This window comes from Canis lupus, chromosome 11, assembly GCF_003254725.2.
Source record: "Canis lupus dingo isolate Sandy chromosome 11, ASM325472v2, whole genome shotgun sequence".
NCBI lineage: Eukaryota > Metazoa > Chordata > Mammalia > Carnivora > Canidae > Canis > Canis lupus.
Window position 1 is genome coordinate 644904 of NC_064253.1, and position 19809 is coordinate 664712.

The following is a 19809-nucleotide window of genomic DNA, read 5'->3' on the forward strand; positions in this document are numbered from 1 at the left end:
TTGGCAGAAGGCAAAAGACATAAAATGTCTTTTATGGTACATGAATGACAAACTATTTGGTCAAATCAAATGATAGCTGCCATTGTCAGGGTATTTTGCATTCACCATGCTTCCAGAGATGGCCCAGAGCCATGAACTCAGCCCTGTGGCCTCAGCACTCAGAGCACACTCAGGGTCTCAGTGGGCCACTGGCTCTGTCACACACAGGAGCCCAACCAGTGTTGGATGGTGATGGTGAAGGAATGATGGTAGAGCCTCTGTGGGAAGTTGGGTAGAGGCAAGCCAGGTGCCTCTTGAACCCATACACCCAAGAGTGCAGCTCCCCAAGACTGGCCATGGTGCTAGCTGGCAGAGAAGGAGAGTTTTCAAGGCTTCGATGACAAAGGAATAGGGAGTTAGCTCTTTGGATCCCTCCTCAAACTTGAGTAAAAACACACATCCAATGAAATGGGGAAGGGAGGTACTGAAATGGAATAAAAACCTACTGGGAGTCAGACTGTATTCTGGAAACTGTTTCTAATTTCAGGAGGTTCGTTTGCCAGGGCTGCCACAACTAAATACCATGGACTGGGGGGGCTTACACAGCAGAAGTGGATTTTCTCACTCTTAGGGAGGCTGGAAGTTTAAGATCAAGGTGCCACTAGCTTTTTTGTTTTGTTTTGTTTTGTTCTTACTCCTTTTTTTTTTTTAAATTGGAGTTCAATTTGCCAACATATATCGTAACACCCAGTGCTCATCCCGCCAAGTGCCCCCCTCAGTGCCCATCACCCAGTCACCCACCACTAGCTTTTGCCTCTCCTGAAGCCTTTCTCCTTGGCTTGTAGATGGCCACCTTCTGCTGTGTCCTCACATGGCCTTTCTATGTGTGCATCCCTGGTGTCTCTCCCTTTTCTAAGGATGCCAGTCCTATTGAATAGGGTCCCACCCATCTGAGGTCAGTTAACTTTCATTATCTCCTTAAAGAACCTCCTATAAATACAGTCACAATGAGAGTTAGGGCTTCAACATAGGAATTTGAAGAATTTGTACTTCTGAGAATAGATGTAGAGAGACAGGATATGAGGTGAAGCTTGTGGGAATATTCAGTGATATAAGAAACCTCTACTTCCTAATTTGGGAGTTGAGTTCACAGGTATTTATATCTTGCTTTATTCTGTGTGTATGTATGGGAGTAATATCATATATATCCTACTGTAGCTAGCTGCTGAATCCGTATTACACTTAGAAAATGTAATAAAAGACAATGCCAAGGGTGAAGAACATTGTCAGCAGACATTATCTTTTTCAACAGACTATATTTTAGAGCAGTTTTAGGTAAACAGCAAAATCAAGCAGAAGGTTATGTACCCCTCGCCCTCACAGAAATACAATCTCCCCACTGTCAACAACTCACACCATTGTACCATTCATGAATCAAAACTGACCCATCTTTATTCCTCTATGCCCATAGTTTACATTAAGTTCCCTCTTGGTGTTGTATATTCTATGGGATTTGACAAAAGTATAATTTATCCACCACTGATCCACCACTATCATGTCACACAAAGTGGTTTCACTGCTCCAAATGGCCTCCGTGCTTCACCAATTTATCCCTCCCTCTCTTGAACCCTTGGGAACCATTGGTATTTTTATTGACTCTATCTAATAAAAGCTCTATTGGCTTTTTCAGAATGTTATACAGTTAGAATCATGCAGTATATAGCCTTTCCAGATTGGTTTCGCTCACTTGGTAATATGCATTTCAGTTTCCTCCATGTCATTTCACATCAGCTGTCATTTAAGGAGCCTTCTGAATGCTTAATGGTAAGTGGAAGTCCTTCAGGTCACTAGTCCCTGGTGACACTTCTGAACCCTCTGACCATCCAAGGAATGAATATGGAATTGGCATTGGGCATGCTGGAAAGAGATAGATCTTCAGAGTTCTAAGAGAAAATAATGTTGTATCCAGAATCCTATAGTCAGTTAAACTATTTATTGATAAAGTGATCACAAAATAAAGACATTAATTGGAAATATGAAGACTCAGAAAGTTTACAACACAGAGAACTTTTTTTCTCACTTTGAGAATGGATGCAATGTAAATGAACAGGGAATCCAAGAAGCACCAGCCCCACCAAAGTAATGAACAGATATGAGTGAGGCTTGTGCTTCAGGCTGGGAGAGCAACTAGTCCAAGTGAGAATGGGAATTGGATGTGTTACACAGAACAACTTCAGCAAGAACCCTAGCCTGCTCTTCCTCAAGGAAGTGCTCAGATTCTACTGTCATTTACTCTCCCTCCCACTACAAAGCATCACTTTCTTTTTTTCCCTGCTTTTTCTTCTTAAATATAGAGCTTCAAACTAGATAACTCTGTGTGGCCTGAAGCTTGATGAAATGGCCTGTGAATGTTGGCAGTGGCTGCTCCTTCAGTAGGAAGCAGGGAAGGACATATCCAGGGGTCAAGGAGGGAAGGGCTGTGATTGAAGTCCTCCTTCATGCTGAGTCCATGCAGGAGTAAGTATCACAGAGGGAAGATGTTACTCACAACTACCAGTTCTGTAAGGAGCTTCTTGTTGGTATTATCTGTTATCTGTTGTGGAACAAATACCCTCAAACTTAGTGGCTTAAAACAAGTGTTTATTTGCTGACTGTTTCTAGGGGTCAGAAATCTAGGAGCGGTTTTAGTTGTGTGGCTCTGGATAAGGGTCTCTCCTGAAATGTTGGTAGTCAAACTATTAGCTGGGCTGCATCTTCGGAAGTCTTGCTGGGGCTGGATGATTTACTCTCAAGATGACTTACATGGGTAGCTGTTAATGCAGGCTGCCTCTGTTCTCCTCCACATAGTCTCTATTCTTTAGGGCCTCTCTAGGGGATTAGTTTAAACTTTCTTTTTTTATAATAAATTTATTTTTTATTGGTGTTCAATTTGCCAACATACAGAATAACACCCAGTGCTCATCCCGTCAAGTGCCCCTCTCAGTGCCCGTCACCCATTCACCCCCACCCCCACCCTCCTCCCCTTCCACCACCCCTAGTTCGTTTCCCTCTTTCACTATTATTTATATTCCCCAAATGAATGAGAACATACGATGTTTGTCCTTCTCCGATGGACTTACTTCACTCAGCATAACACCCTCCAGTTCCATCCACATTGAAGCAAATGGTGGGTATTTGTCGTTTCTAATGGCTGAGGAATATTCCATTGTATACATAAACCACATCTTCTTTATCCATTCATCTTTCGATGGACACCGAGGCTCCTTCCACAGTTTGGCTATTGTGGCCATTGCTACGATAAACATTGGGGTGCAGGTGTCCCGGCGTTTCATTGCATCTGTATCTTTGGGGTAAATCCCCAAGAGTGCAATTGCTGGGTCGTAGGGCAGGTCTATTTTTAACTCTTTGAGGAACCTCCACACAGTTTCCAGAGTGGCTGCACCAGTTCACATTCCCACCAACAGTGCAGGAGGGTTCCCCTTTCTCCGCATCCTCTCCAACATTTGTGGTTTCCTGCCTTGTTAATTTTCCCCATTCTCACTGGTGTGAGGTGGTATCTCATTGTGGTTTTGATTTGTATTTCCCTGATGGCAAGTGATTAAACTTTCTACGGTTACTGGACAGAGAGAGGGAGAGGAAGAGGGAGAAAGAAAGGGTGAGATTAGGGGATAGAGAGTAGGAACAGGGGTAAAAGAAAGTGAGTGTGTGAACAGAGAGTATTTATAAGACAGGAGCTGCAGACTTTTCATAACAAAATTTTGGAATTCTTGGACATTCCATTCTTGCTGCCATATTCCATTAGTCACTCCAGGGAAGGATTAAACAAAGCCATGAAAATAGGAGATAATGTTGGAGGTCGTCTAAAAATGCCCCTCACTGACCTAGGGGCAGGTCTAGGTTGTGTTTTCCATTTCTATTTGATCCCACCCCTGCTGGGATTCCCTGTGACACTGAGGAGGAAGTTTTCATCAGAGGTTCTGATCACTTTGTCTTCTTGATTATCTCTCCTAATTTGTCTTTGACTGCTTTTCTATGTTAGCTTCTTATGTGGTAAAATACATGGTCTCAAATGTAGCCCAGTAGACCTCAGGCTTTCCAGTATTTGGTGTTGACCTGGTTTTCTTCTTGGCTCAGCTATGGGAGGCTCCAGTGGGTTTGAGTTCTTCTTTACCCCCTCTCATCATGATCATCCAGGAGAAGCAGGTTAGGGTTGGGTTTACTCTAAGAACTCTGCACCTATAACCACTGTGACCTCTAAAATCCTTTGACCACTCATCTACAATTCTCTCCCTCTTCCCTCATTCTCTGGTGATCTCAGGATGCAGGATAATGCTGTGTATAGGACTGTCATCTGTTTCCTGAATTCTCTAAAGGAAAACTGAACAAGGTGAATTGAAAAAGAAAGATGCAACTATGCCTTCAAGGCTTTAATGTGATTGCAGGTTTCTCCCAGCAGACTCTTCCTTTTCCACTGGATGGACAATCTGAGGACACTCACTTTCTGGTGAAGCTGTCTTTCAGTGTTATCCCTTCTTAGCCATGAAAAGAAGGAATGATAATACCAAACATATATAGAATTACATGCTTAGCACCATTCTAAGTCCTTTATGCTTTAACTCATTAAATCTTCACATTGCCTGGATGTGGATGGATATATTATCACCATATTAACTATTGGGAAACTAAGACAATGAAATGTCAGCTGACTTGCCCAAGGTCACACAGCAAGGGCATGCTGGAGCCAGGATTTGACCATAGGATTCTTAACCACTCCATTATGCCTCTTTCAATTCACTTCCATTCAATGCTAATTTCACTCTCCATCCCAGTGAATATTTATGATAACTTCTGATAAACACTCCTTTTTGAGCAGAAGTCTGAAGATTGTCCAAAATTTTACACATTAGGCTAGTTCAGATGTCTACCAAATCCAGATTGGACTCCACACTAGGGGAAATATTCCCAGGTAAATAGAGTAAGGTGATGGTGGTGATGGGGACTGATGCAGGGAAGGACAGTTGTTCTTGTGAGGACTGAATAATTCCCACAGTGGTGAGAACCCAGTTATGATACTTCTCCACCAGGAGGTGGAGAATGAGGTTTCAAATTTTATCTGAAAAAATTGTTATAAAAAGCCATTTTTATTACATATATGCCCAGCAAGGAGAAAAATCTAGATCTAGGGTCTGGAATGGTTTCCAATTAGGAGAATTTTCATAGAGTCTATATAGTTTCGGTTAACTGTATAAATAGTGAGATCATAGACCGTGGGTTAGTTCCCTCAAAACTGATGGCCAAATTTAGTTTCCTTTGACAAAATTGGGGGTAACTTTGGCAAATAACACAGCATAACAGATAACCTTAAGTGAAAAAGCATTTCTCCTTAGCAAACATAATTTAACAGGTACTATTTCCTATGACAAGCCTACTATCAGCATGTGTAAGTGAAGAGCATGAGACCTCTCAGAGAGGTGTGAGGGTCAGTGTTTGGTATTTACAATAGTCAGGTTTACTTTTCCACTCAACAATTTTCCCATGCCAGTAATAGCGACCCTTCAGTCTATCTCCTGTATCCTTTTTTGGATAAAGTGATATGGGCATCTACTGAGGGGAGGTATAAGGGCAGAGCTTTACAGAATGCCAGACTGGCCTTGGATCCTGGCACCATTACACAATACTTTTCAGAGAACAGCTAAACAGATACTCTCCATCATGTTTCCCTAAAGGGAATATCCCAAAGGATGTTCTCTCCTCTGCCTCTAGGTGTGCCTCTATAAGTCCATGGACTGAGAGGTGAGAAGTGAAGGAACAGGGGCAACCCAAGAGGCCTTGGAAAAATGATGCTAACATTAAGTGATATGGGGATGTCAGAATGAGACTGTATGTCACACTGTGCAATTTGTTTCCACCTTTGGATCCCAGCTCATTTAATAAATGATAAGAAGTAGGGTGTATTTGAAAGTTTGCTGAGATATGGGTTCAAAATCATCTAGTCAGCTCATTTACATTAAAGAACTAAGAACTGATAAAAGTGGAAGTAACTGAGCTTGACTGAGAATTCAGAAAGGGTATAGTGTGAGGAGAGGACCTCAGATGTCCTGACTTTCTCCAAGAAGGATCTTGAGACCTCACTGTTTAGATGATGGCATCTTCCAGAATTTTCTTCAGGATGGTCTTGGTGTCCTCAGCAACTATTTCAAGGAGGTGTCCCTGACTCCACCATTTAAGGTAGTGGATACCAGTGGTACCTAAGATTGGGATGTAGCTCAGAACTGAATATAAGTAAGAGGCTGCATTACAATTCATCCATGATAATGCCCAGTCCCAGGCTAGGGCAGTGTGCAGATCCTGAGACTTCATGATGGCCTTGTACTCCTCCTTGGGTTTTCCCATACTTTGGGCCACCTCCTGGAGAGAGTCATCATCCACACCAAAAAGCCTGTGGTAGGCATTCAAAAACTCCCCAAGATCATTTGCATTCTGGATGCCAAGGATGTCCTGGAAAGACTTGGAGCCTATTTGCCCCTGCAAAGTGGTCACTTTGCCATTAATGACCTTTTCACAGGTGTGAGTTAGGTTCTCTAGGTGACCACGGTACCCAATGTTAGATATGTCTCTGTGCAAGCTTTTCCTGAGCTCTGGGAAGTCATGCAAGAAGGGGTTGAAGCTGGAGACCAGGAATATGATGGGTTCACACACTCCCTCCTTGTGGAGAGTTTCCCTGATATTCTCCCGGATATTCCGCAGGAGTTGTTCTTCTGAAAGGACACATGTACTGAGGTCTCTGTCCAACTTGGTCCAGACGATGTAAAACCTCTTTCCTTGTCCCTGGATGCTTTTGACAAGCTTCACGAGATTCATGCTGAACTGTTCAGATGCAATGATGATGAAGAGGTCATACTTGCTAAACTGCATTTCCTCCAGATATGTCTCTAGGTTTTGGGTGGCAGCGCCTGTGCCAGGCAGGTCCCACAGCTCCACATTGGGGATGTCAGAGAAAGAGTAGCAAGTGGGAATCTGGGTGGTTCTCACCACCCCTGTGGGAGCTGAGTCCTCTTCATTGTGCCCAATTTTCCGCAATGCATTGATGAATGTGGACATGCCATTGCCAGAGTCCCCAGTCACTGCAATGCTCACTGGGACACTGGATGCTGTCTCCAGGGTCTCCCTGACCACAGAGACCATGTCCAGCAACTTCCCTTCTCCCAAGGCTTTTTCAATATTCATGGCACCCGATTCAGATAAGATGCTCCCACCCTTATGGTATGGCACAGTAGAAGTGAAGGATGTAGGTGATGGAGTGTGAAGGGACTGGGTGGGCTGTGCCATGTATCTGATGAGTGCAGTAACCTGCAGAAATAAGAAAAATAGGGGAGTTAGGAGGGCTAGGCACACAGGGTGAGAGAGGAATCATCAGATTTTGTATCCCAAATGGATGGTAACAGTTCCATATTTAACTCATTGTAAAGACCTTCAGATGAGAAACAGCAAGGCTCTGCAAAAGTGTTTGATAGTGTCTCAAAAATCTAAACATATTATTTAGCCATAGAAAAACATCCTATCATTTGTGACAACATGGTCTTTGAAAGCATCATACTAAGTAAAATAAATCAGACAGAGACATATGCTGAATGATCTAACTGATGTGTGGAATCTAAAAGTAAAATAAAATAAAATAAATTCATAGAAAAAGAGATCAGACTTGGGGAGAGGTGGAGGAAGTGAATGAGAGAAGGGGAGATAGTAGGAAGTGTCCAAAAGGTACAAGATTTCAGTTTTAAGAAAAGTAAGTACCAGGGATGTAATTTACCACCTGATGACTGCAGATAACACGATAGGATAATTTATAGGAAGGTTGTTAAGGGAATAAACCCTAAGAGTTCTCATTACAAGGAAAACTTTTTCTCTTTTTTCTTTCTTTTTTTTTTGTATTTTTATGAGATGATAGATGTTAGGTGAACCTGCTGTAGTAATCATTTCATAATATATGTAAATCAAATCAACATGATGTATGCCTTAAACTTACAGAGAGATGTATATCAATAATATTCCCATAGAACTGATAAAATAATTTAAATAGAGTCACCAAATGATGCAGCAATTCCACTGCTAGATATATACTCAAGAGCAGTGACAACATACATCTATGAAAAACCTGCATGCAAATGTTCATAGCAATATTATTCATAATAGCCCTCAAGTGGAAATAGCACAGCTGTCCACCCACTGTTCAATGGATCAATAAAAGTGGTCTATCCATACAAGAGAACAGCATTTGGAAAAAGAAAAACGAAAAAAAGATGAAGTACTGATACCTGCCACAACATGGATGAACCCAGAAACATTATAAGCTCAGTGAAAACAGACAGCCCATTGCATCATGTATTATATGATTCTATTAATGTGAAATGTCTAGAAAAGGCAAATCCATAGACATAGAAAATATATTGGGGATTTCCTAGATACGTAGGGCATTGATTTGAGAGGCAGCAGTCAAGAAATGCAGGATATATTTTGGATAATGAAAACTTCTGAATTTTTTTTTTTTTAAAACTTCTGAATTTGATTATGATGGCATTGCAAGTTTGTGAATATATTAAAAGCTACAGAAAACTTTAAAGGCCCAAATCGAAGAATGTGTAAATTATATCCCCATATTAGGAGATTCGTACATGTTAGTGACTCAGAGGAGGAATGCCATGCAGCTGTGGTGCCAGTAGGTAGCACCAAAGCAGGTTACAGATGTGAGTGGCCTTGCACAGAAGAGCATTATGAGGGTCTCTGTGTCAGGAGTCAGGCAGGTGCAAGTACTCCTCTGCTCCAAATGAATGAGGAGGATGTCCCACTGGGGAGTCAGCAGGGCATTAAGTAAGCTTGTGACAATACTAATTATCCTTCAATCCTGGGGACCCACACATCCTCATTGCATATGTCTTCAGAGTCAAGAAGAATTTAATTACTTTTGGTAACAGTGAAAAGTACATCTTCTTTCCTCTCAAGATGCCTGGGTGAACATCTGTCTTTGGCTCAGGACTTAACCCCCCCGGACTGGAGATCAAGTCCTGCACTGGGCTCCCTGTGGGGAGCCTGCTTCTCCCTCTGCCTCTCTCCTATGTCTCTCATGAATGAATGAATGAATGAATGAATAAATAAATAACTTTTTATGGTGAAAAAATTTATATTTAGATTTATAGCTGGCTGGACTCAGTTTAGATGATCCTAATTTTGTTGGCAACATCGAAAGCATCATAGTCAGGAGCCAGTAGAACAGATGCTTTCTTCTCTCCATCAGGCCTGATCAAGATATTGCCCTTGGCCACATCAATGTCATAGAGCTTCTTCACAGCCTGTTTGATCTGGTGCTTGTTGGCCTAGACATCCACAATGAACACAAGTGTGTTGCTGTCTTCTATTTTCTTCATGGCTGACTCAGTAATTAGGGGGAACTTGATGATGGCATAGTGATCAAGCTTGTTTCTCCTGGGGGCACTCTTTCGAGGATATTTGGCCTGCCTTCGGAGATGCAGGGTCTTGGGTCTTCGGAATGTAGGTGACGTGCGGATCTTCTTTTTTTTGTGACTGTGCACACCTTTCAGCACCGCTTTCTTAGCTTTCAAAGCCTTTGTTTTGGCTTCGGCTTTGGGAGGGGCAGGGGCTTCCTTCTTCACCTTCGTTGCCATCTTCGTCAAAGGAATCTAAATAAATAACTTTTAAAAAAAGAATACCAAACCCAGAAATTGACCCTCAACTCTATGGTCAACTAATCTTGGATAGAGTAGGAAAGTATATCCATTGGAAAAAAGACAGTTTCCTCAATAAATGGTGTTGGGAAAATTGGACAGCCATGTGCAGAAGAATGAAACTAGACCATTCTCTTACACCATACACAAAGATCAACTCAAAATGGATGAAAGATCTAAATGTGAGACAAGAATGCATCAAAATCCTAGAAGAGAACACAGGCAGTAATCTCTTTCACCTCAGTCACAGCAACTTCTGGCTAACCACATCTCCAAAGGCAAGAGAAACCAGAGCAAAAATGAACTATTGAGACTTCATCAAGAAAAAATGCTTCTACACAGCAAAGGGAACAGTCAACAAAACTAACAGGCAACAACCTACAAAATGGGAGAAAATATTTGCAAATGACATATCAGATAAAGAACTAGTAACCAAGATCTATAAAGAACTTGGCTATAACTCATATATTTGCTGTCTACAAGAGACTCATTTCAGACAGAAGGACACCTACAGCCTGAAAATAAAAGGTTTCCTCAAAAGAAAGCAGGGGTAGCCATCCTTATATCAGATAAACTAAAATTTACCCCAAAGACTGTACTCAGAGATGAAGAGGGACACTATATCATAATTAAAGTATCTATCCAACAAGAGGACTTAACAATCCTCAATATATATGCCCCGAATGTGGGAGCTGCCAAATATATCAATCAATTAATAACTAACACTAAGATATACTTAGATAATAATACACTTTTACTTGGTGACTTCAATCTAGCGCTTTCTACACTCGATAGGTCTTCTAAACACAACATCTCCAAAGAAACGAGAGCTTTAAATGATACACTAGACCAGATGGATTTCACAGATATCTAAGAACTTTACATCCAAACTCAACTGAATACACATTCTTCCCAAGTGCACATGGAACTTTCTCCAGAATAGACCACATACTGGGTCACAAATCGGGTCTGAACCGATACCGAAAGATTGGGATCATCCCCTACATATTCTCAGACCATAATGCCTTGAAATTAGAATTAAATCACAACAAGAAGTTTGGAAGGACCTCAAACACGTGGAGGTGAAGGACCATCCTGCTAAAAGATGAAAGGGTCAACCAGGAAATTAGAGAAGAATTAAAAAGATTCATGGAAACTAATGAGAATGAAGATACAACCGTTCAAAATCTTTGGGATGCAGCAAAGGCAGTCCTGAGGGGGAAATACATCGCAATAATCCATCCAAAAACTGGAAAGAACTCAAATACAAAAGCTAACCTTAGGAGCTAGAGAAAAAACAGCAAAGAGATCCTACACCCAGCAGAAGAAGAGAGTTAATAAAGATTCTAACAGAACTCAAAGAAATCGAGACCAGAAGAACTGTGGAACAGATCAACAAAACCAGGAGTTGGTTCTTTGAAAGAATTAATAAGATAGATAAACCATTAGCCAAACTTATTAAAAAGAAGAGAGAGGAGACTCAAATTAATAAAATTATGAATGAGAAAAGAGAGATCACTACCAACACCAAGGAAATACAAACGATTTTAAAACATATTATGAACAGCTATACGCCAATAAATTAGGCAATCTAGAAGAAATGGACGTATTTCTGGAAAGCCATAAACTAACAAAACTGGAACAGGAAGAAATAGAAAACCTGAGCAGGCCATTAACCAGGGAGGAAATTGAAGCAGTCATGAAAAACCTCCCAAGACACAAAAGTCCAAGGCCAGATGGCTTCCCAGGGGAATTCTATGAAATGTTTAAAGAAGAAACCATACCTATTCTACTAAAGCTGTTTGGAAAGATAGAAAGAGATGGAGTACTTCCAAATTCATTCTATGAGGCCAGCATCACCTTAATTCCAAAAGCAGACAAAGACCCCACCAAAAAGGAGAATTACAGACCAATATCCCTGATGAACATGGATGTAAAAATTCTCAACAAGATACTAGCCAATAGGATCCAACAGTACATTAAGAAAATTATTCACCATGACCAAGTAGGATTTATCCCTGGGACACAAGGCTGGTTCAACACTCATAAAACAATCAGTGTGATTCATCATATCAGCAAGAGAAAAACCAAGAACCATATGATCCTTTCATTAGATGCAGAGAAAGCATTTGACAAAATACAGCATCCATTCCTGATCAAAACTCTTCAGAGTGTAGGGACAGAGGGAACATTCCTCAACATCTTAAAAGCCATCTACGCAAAGCCCACAGCAAATATCATTCTCAATGGGGAAGCACTGGGAGCCTTTCCCCTAAGATCAGAAACAAGACAGGGATGTCCACTCTCACCACTGCTATTCATCATAGTACTGGAAGTCCTAGCCTCAGCAATCAGAGAACAAAAAGACATTAAAGGCATTCAAATTGGCAAAGAAGAAGTCAAACTCTCCCTCTTTGCTGATGACATGATACTCTATGTAGAAAACCCAAAAGCCTCCACCCCAAGATTGCTAGAACTCATACAGCAATTTGGCAGCATGGCAGGATACAAAATCAATGCCCAGAAATCAGTGGAATTTCTATACACTAACAATGAGACTGAAGAAAGAGAAATGAAGGAATCAATCCCATTTACAATTGCACCCAAAAGCATAAGACACCTAGGAATAAACCTAACCAAAGAGGTAAAGGATCTATACCCTAAAAACTATAGAACACTTCTGAAAGAAATTGAGGAAGACACAAAGAGATGGAAAAATAGTCCATGCTCATGGATTGGCAGAATTAGTATTGTGAAAATGTCAATGTTACCCAGGGAAATTTACACGTTTATTACAATCCCTATCAAAATACCATGGACTTTCTTCAGAGAGTTAGAACAAATTATTTTAAGATTTGGGTGGTATCAGAAAAGACCCCGAATAGCCAGGGGAATTTTCAAAAGAAATCCATAGCTAGGGGCATCACAATGCCAGATTTCAGTTGTTCTACAAAGCTGTAGTCGTCAAGACATTGTGGTACTGGCACAAAAACAGACACATAGATCAATGGAACAGAATAGAGAACCCAGAAGTGGACCCTGAACTTTATGGTCAACTAATATTCGATATAGGAAGAAAGACTATTCCCTGGAAGACAGTCTGTTCAATAAATGGTGCTGAGAAAATTGGACATCCACATGCAGAAGAATGAAACTAGACCACTCTCTTGCATCAGACACAAAAGATAAACTCAAAATGGATGAAAGATCTAAATGTGAGACAAGAGTCCATCAAAATCCTAGAGGAGAAGACAGGCAACACCCTTTTTGAACTCGGCCACAGTAACTTCTTGAAAGATACATCCACGAAGGCAAAAGAAACAAAAGCAAAAATGAACTATTGGGACTTCATCAAGATAAGAAGCTTTGCACATCAAAGGATACAGTCAACAAAACTAAAAGACAACCTACAGAATGGGAGAAGATATTTGCAAATGACGTATCAGATAAAGGGCTAGTTTCCAAGATCTATAAAGACTTCTTAAAGTCAACACCAAAGAAACAAACAATCCCATCATGAAATAGGCAAAAGACATGAAGAGAAATCTCACAGAGGAAGACATAGACATGGCCAACACGCACATGAGAAAATGCTCTGCATCACTTGCCATCAGGGAAATACAAATTAAAACCACAATGAGATACCGCCTCACACCAGTGAGAATGGGAAAAATTAACAAGGCAGGAAACAACAAATGTTGGAGAGGATGTGGAGAAAAGGGAACCCTCTTACACTGTTGGTAGGAATGTGAACTGGTGCAGCCACTCTGGAAAACTGTGTGGAGGTTCCTCAAAGTGTTAAAAATAGACCTGCCCTACGACCCAGCAATTGCACTGTTGGGGATTTACCCCAAATATACAGATACAATGAAACGCCGGGACACCTGCACCCCGATGTTTCTAGCAGCAATGTCCACAATAGCCAAACTGTGGAAGGAGCCTCGGTGTCCATCGACAGATGAATGGATAAAGAAGATGTGTTTTGTGTATACAATGGAATATTACTCAGCCATTAGAAACGACAAATACCCACCTTTTGCTTCAACGTGGATGGAACTGGAGGGTATTTTACTGAGTGAAATAAGTCAATCGGAGAAGGACAAACAGTGTATGTTCTCATTCATTTGGGGAATATGAATAGAAGGGAAGGGAGAAGAAGTGGGTGGGAAAGACAGAACACGAGAGACTCCTAACTGGGAAGCGAACTGGGGGTGGTGGAAGGGGAGGAGGGCAGCGGGGGGTGAGGGTGAGTGGGCGGCGGGCAGTGAGGGGGGCACTTGACCTGATGAGCACTGATGTTGTTCTGTATGTTGGTAATTTGAACACCAATAAAAAATGAATTTATTATTAAGAAAAAAGCTTGGCTATAAACATCGGGGTGCACGTGTCCCGGTGTTTCATTGCATCTGTATCTTTGGGGTAAATCCCCAGCAGTTCAATTGCTGGGTCGTAGGGCAGGTCTATTTTTAACTCTTTGAGGAACCTCCACACAGTTTTCCAGAGTGGCTGCACCAGTTCACATTCCCACAACAGTGCAGGAGGGTTCCCCTTTCTCCACATCTTCTCCAAGATGGGATGAGCACTGCGTGTTATTCTATATGTTGGCCATTTGAACACCAATAAAAAATAAATTTATAAGAAAAAAAAAAGAACTTGGCAAACTCAACAGCCAAAAAACAAGTAATCCAGTTGAGAAATGGGCAGAAGACATGAACAGACAGTTCTCCAAAGAAGACATAGCAATGCCAACAGACACAAAAAAATGCTCAGCATCACTGAGCATCAGGGAATTATAAATTAAAACCACAATGAGATACCACCTCACCTCAGTCAGAATAGCTAAAATGAACAAAACAGGAAACAACAAATGTTGGTGAGGATGTGCAGAAAGGGGAACCCTCTTGTGTTTTTGGTGGGAATGCAAGCTGGTACACCCTCTCTGGATAACAGTATGGAGATTCCTCAAAAAGTTAAAAATAGTGCTACCCTAAAACCCAGCAATTGCATTACTGGTTTCTTATCCCAAAGATACAGATGTATCTTGCACCACAATGTTTATAGCAGCAATGCTCACAATTGCCAAAATATGGAAAGAGCACAGATGTCCATGGACAGATGAATGGATAAAGAAGATGTGATACACACACACACACACACACACACACACACAGTTGACTACTTTTCAGTCATCAAAAAAATGAAATCTTGCCATTTGCAATGACGTGGATGGAACTAGAGTGTATTATGCTGAGTAAAATAAGTCAATCAGAGAAAGACAATTGTCATATGATCTCACTCATATGTGGAATTTAAGAAACAAAAGAAAGGATCATAGAAGAAGGGAGGGAAAAAATAAAACAAGATGTAATCAGAGAGGGAGACCCACCAAGTCTTTTAGCCATAAAAAACAAACTAAGGGTTGCTGGAGGGAAGAGGGGTAAGGGGATGGAGTTACTGGGTGATGGGCATTAAGAGGGGCATGTAATGAGCACTAGGTCTTATTAAAAGACTGATAAATCACTGAACTCTACCTCTGAAACTAATAATACACTATATGTTAATTAATTGAATTTGAATAAAATAGAGTAAAATAAGATAAAAAAGAGAGGGAGGCAAACCATAAGAGTCTTAACTATAGGGAACAAACTAAAGGTTGCTGGAGGGAGGGGAGTGGAGGGATGGGCTAAATCTGTGATGGGCATTAAGGAGGGCACTTGTTTGGATGAGCACTGGGTATTATATGCAAGTGGTGAATTATGAAATCCTATCCCTGTAATTAATAATACATTATATATAGGGCAGGATGGTCCTAGTTAATGTTGAATCTCCAGCCTTGGGCTGAGGGTTGGCTGGATGCTGAGATGCTTCTCCTGGGGATATGTGTCCACTTATTGCTATCAACTGCTATCAACTGCCATTTACCCCTCCCTCAATACACCCTTCCTAATTTGGGAAGAGAATGAAAATCACAGTCCTCTGTCACCTCCCATCCTCACTACACGTTAAGGGAAACTTACTGCCTCACAAGTATGAGGAAAAGTCCTACAAAGTGTCCCCAATTTTTAGAAACTGCTGCAAGGAACTTGAACCCCGCCCCCTCCTTGGGAGACAGATCCCTAATGAAATGATAAGGAGATGCTGGGAGTTCAGAGGGAGGAAAGCTGATGGATTATGATGTGATCACCTTCTCATCTGGTTGGAGACCAGAATCCCTTGAGGTCTGTGCCCATAAAGTCTTCAGGTCTCCCCAGCAGCCCCTGGACAAATTTGAAATGCAATAGGTTGGTGAGGGTGATGTCTACTCCTGCAGGAGTGGAGGCACCCTGAGCTGGCCGAGGGGGTGAACAACATGGTGGTGGGGGCAGAACATGCATGGACAAAGCTGGCTAAAAGCTAGAAAGATAGGGCCTTGGCCTGGGACAGGCTGGAGGAACATTCTGGAATAAGAATACCTAAGAGTAGCCCTCCCTTGCCCTTATGCTCAAAGCCTACTTTAAGACCTCTCTTGACCTTTCCCAACAATAGCCCAAGTTTATGGAGTACATAGAGGTTCCAGGAGGCCTCAACTGCCATCATGGCTCCAGGGAGACAATCTTCTGGATGAATCCCAGGCTCACTGAGTTGATTGTGTGAAGGGCTTTCTTCTGCCCCTGAGCATACTTTGGATTCTGGTTGCCTGTAAGTTTGCCCCTAGTATAGGATAGAGAAAGCTGGATGTACTAATTGGCCCGCCAGTGGGGCCTAGGAGATCCAGAACATAGGAACTGGGCTAGAGCCCTTCAATCCTTTCCCTGGTTTGTTTAAATCCCATCTCAACCTCCACATGTATCCATTTCACCTTGACTTCTTGTGTATTAGATTGATTGAAAAAAAACCCTGTCTTTTCAAAAGGTTAAAGTCCCAGAAAGTATTTTGTTATCCCATGTTAGATGCTTGGTATCTTAAAAATATACATACAGGTCTTGGCACTTACAGTAAATAATTCCCTAGGCTCTGCCTGGTACCCTTAGTGGCCAACAGGTATGGGACACATTTCTGTTAGATGAATGAAGCACAATGTACCATTGCATATCTCCCACTTACTGGCTGATGGATGAATTAACTTTGTTTCCTAAAGCTGTCATCTGAAATGTTGTAGCCATCTCTGCCACATCCCTTTGGAAAACAAGTAGGGTCTGGGGAAGAGTATGACCCTCCTCACCCCAAAGTAGGCATGGGAAATGAGCATAAACCTACACTTTTCCAGACCATTTCTGTGACCATATCCGACCCAACCATGGACTTTCACATGTCTGCTCACCTGAGCACCTGTGCTGGACTCTATTGGAGGGGTGACTGAGGCCCCACAGCACTAGCCACAGCTCCCTGCCCCCCTCACTACTTGCTCATCTGGTTCATGCCCTGCACCTCATGCTAGACAACCCTGAACGTGGGACCCTGTCAGGATCCTTTTAGGCAGTACTATGCCCATGTGATGCTGCCAGGCCAGGCTAGGACAAGGGTAACTCCATGAGAGCATGCAGGTCTTCCAGGAATGGTCAGTGTGCAAGTGTTGGGGTGTGTGAGAGCCTCCAGGGCATTGAGGCTAACCCAGAAGTTGAGGAGAGACCATCAGAAATCAGCCTGGGATGTAAGTGGCCCACAGGCTCACTTTTTTGCAGATCATACTCATGTTATACCTCTGATCTCCCCTCTCTGAACAGAGTTTGAAGGTCTCTGAATAAAGGAATATAGGCCTTTATGGAGGGAACCCAGGGAGCAGGTTCAACAAGAAAAGACAGTTGTGCTTGCAAGGAGAACCAGATCCTGTGAGCAGATATTTCAAACTCTTCCGAATGAGACCAGCAGTGAGAGATGCATTTCACATAGGAACTAAGTATCAACTTAGTACACATGCATACACATGAAGAAATATTTTACCAACAATTTGCCTACCCTCCATTTTGATCTACTGTATCTATTCCAATGGATCACTTTTCTTAACTCTTATTATAATGCAGCAAATGGATTTCATGATTTAAGAAGCAGAATGAAAAGCACTCATTAGTGGAATTCCCACACAGGGTCCTATGATAGTTCATGCCATGCCCAATTATGTTGAGCCATGAAGTGGGGATCAGCCATGGCCCAGACTAGAAGTCTGAGATATCAGGAATTTTTGTGAGTTTGAACCCAATGTGAAACCCCATATTCCACCCCCCACTCCCAGTTTATCATCATAGGGAAAGGATGAGGAAAAAAAATCTACATACTGATTTATTCTAGCAAAGTATAATAGACATCTGCATCACCAATGGGCATGAAGTATAAAAGGACCTGGTCTGGGAAGAGAGTATTCAAGAGTCCACCTCACTGACTTCATCTGTGAAGAATGGAGCTTGTGTCCAGCAACAGGGACAGTTTCTCCAACGCAGATATACATGTGCATTGTTACACATTGTCTAAGGTCTGTTAGGTACTTTGTCCCTGAAAATCCACCCCTAGTCCCTAATCTACAGGAGGTCCAGGTGGTGCTCCAGATAGACTCTCCCAATCCCAGATTAGCACAGAATTTGCCATTGTCCTATGTTCTACTTAGACTCCAAGAGGATATGAATGGCAAATCCTACTCTCCTTTTCCAAACCTGGTCCCATCAAAGACCCCCACTGCCATGAACAAGGAGATGAAAGGCCCATTGCTTCCATGCCGGAAGGTAGAATTGGTTTGGAGCAAACAAAGAGTAGGGGTGCTGAATTTTGTCCCTGAAGAATGTCAGAGAGGGGCCCTGCTGTGAATACCACTAAATTGGGTAAGCCAGTCCCCGAGCTCCCCTGCCCTGGTTTCAGGCTCCATCCTTCATGTCTTTACTGCAGCAGAGTTATTAGCCAGGTTGGGTTATAGGAGCTCTCTCACTTACCTGCTCCAGGAAGCACAGGGTGACCGTGATCAGGCAGATGTCAGTGGTCCTCCTGGCAAGTTTCCCCTCCCTGGGGATGAATCCAGCCCTCAGTCAGAGACAGTTCCCTCTGAGATGCTCCAAAACTGGTTCCAGGCCCAGATTGTTCCAGAAGGAAGGAAGGGGGTTGTGCTGCGTGGGGTTGGCCTAGGAAGAGCCTAGACAGGAGGGAGAAGAGGAACTGGGAAGGAGAAGGCAATCTTACAGTGTTTTCTGCTTTAGTCCCTTCCTGCTCAGAACTGTGCAATTTCTGAATAAAGCCAGTGGCCGGATCCCCAGCCCCAGCAGGAAGGACCACAGAGAGGGCTACTTTCAGTTTCTATTCCTGGAAAAGACTCCAGTTCTCAAAATAGGCCTGAACCAGTTTCAATTTCTTCATTCTAGTGAGTGGGGTGCTGCAGTATTTGCCTGTGACTTATGCAGGGCTATTTGAGCACCTTCAGCCCAGAGACCCCGGGGGAGGGGGGTGTGTGGGAATGCTCTGAGACCAGCCACCTCACACCTGATAATCTTACTTGGAGGCCAGTGCCCTGACCAGTGAGGAGTCCACATTCAGCCCTCTTGAGGCTGGCCCCTCAGATGGGTGCAGACACTGCCTGCAAAGCTGCTCCTTGGGTTGCCCAAGTGCCCAGTTCAAGGGCTAACTCACTTCTGCCCACAGAGATCAGACTGCAGAAGTTACATCTGTGGTAGAGTTCTCTTCCTGACCCCAGCTGTGACCTTCCCTGGAGTTAATGCACCTGCCCCAACCAGGTGAGGGTCTGAACTCAACACAGCTCCCTACTGACTTGGTGACTCTAACAGCTGCTTAAACTCTCAGTGATTATGATGTCCTCATTCTCATGTGGGAGCAGCAGTGATACCTCCCCAGGGTGTCTGTGTTCAGGAGAGGGGCCCAAGGGAGGGGACTACGTGACTGTGACAGGGCGAAAAAGAAGATCTGTTTTACAAAGTTTCTGCCAAGATTGCAAATGCCCATAACAAGTTATGAAATCCTCTGTGGCTAAGAGATTGTTAATACATCATTGCCATCCTGGATTCCCATCCTGGGTCAGGAAAACACAGCTGACAGGTTGAGGAGAGGGAAGGCAAGGATTATTTTAGTGAGTTTGTTTCAAGGGACATGCCCAACAATGAGGGCTGCACATGGTCTT

The 19809-nt window shown here is 42.6% G+C and overlaps 1 protein-coding gene and 2 pseudogenes across 2 annotated transcripts; 1 reads left to right on the forward strand and 2 right to left on the reverse strand.

Moving 5' to 3' along the window:
• The window catches only part of LOC112659669 (transcription initiation factor TFIID subunit 9-like), a 149511-nt pseudogene that overhangs the window by 72364 nt on the left and 57338 nt on the right, over positions 1 to 19809 (forward strand).
• Positions 1958 to 19807, reverse strand: LOC112659665 (immunity-related GTPase family M protein-like). 2 transcript variants are annotated; one of them, XM_025446733.3, is made up of 3 exons: positions 19305 to 19807; positions 18617 to 18813; positions 1958 to 7329 (listed from the first exon to the last, which is right to left on the reverse strand). In XM_025446733.3, exon 3 carries the CDS (start codon positions 7306 to 7308, stop codon positions 6115 to 6117), a length of 1194 nt encoding a protein of 397 aa, XP_025302518.1. In that variant the 5' UTR covers positions 7309 to 7329; positions 18617 to 18813; positions 19305 to 19807; the 3' UTR covers positions 1958 to 6114. The 2 variants fall into 2 exon arrangements, with proteins under 2 accessions (XP_025302518.1, XP_025302519.1); XM_025446734.3 differs by lacking the exon at positions 19305 to 19807 and adding an exon at positions 15904 to 15976 and having other exon boundaries at positions 18617 to 19126.
• LOC112659670 (60S ribosomal protein L23a-like) lies at positions 9189 to 9659 on the reverse strand (annotated as a pseudogene).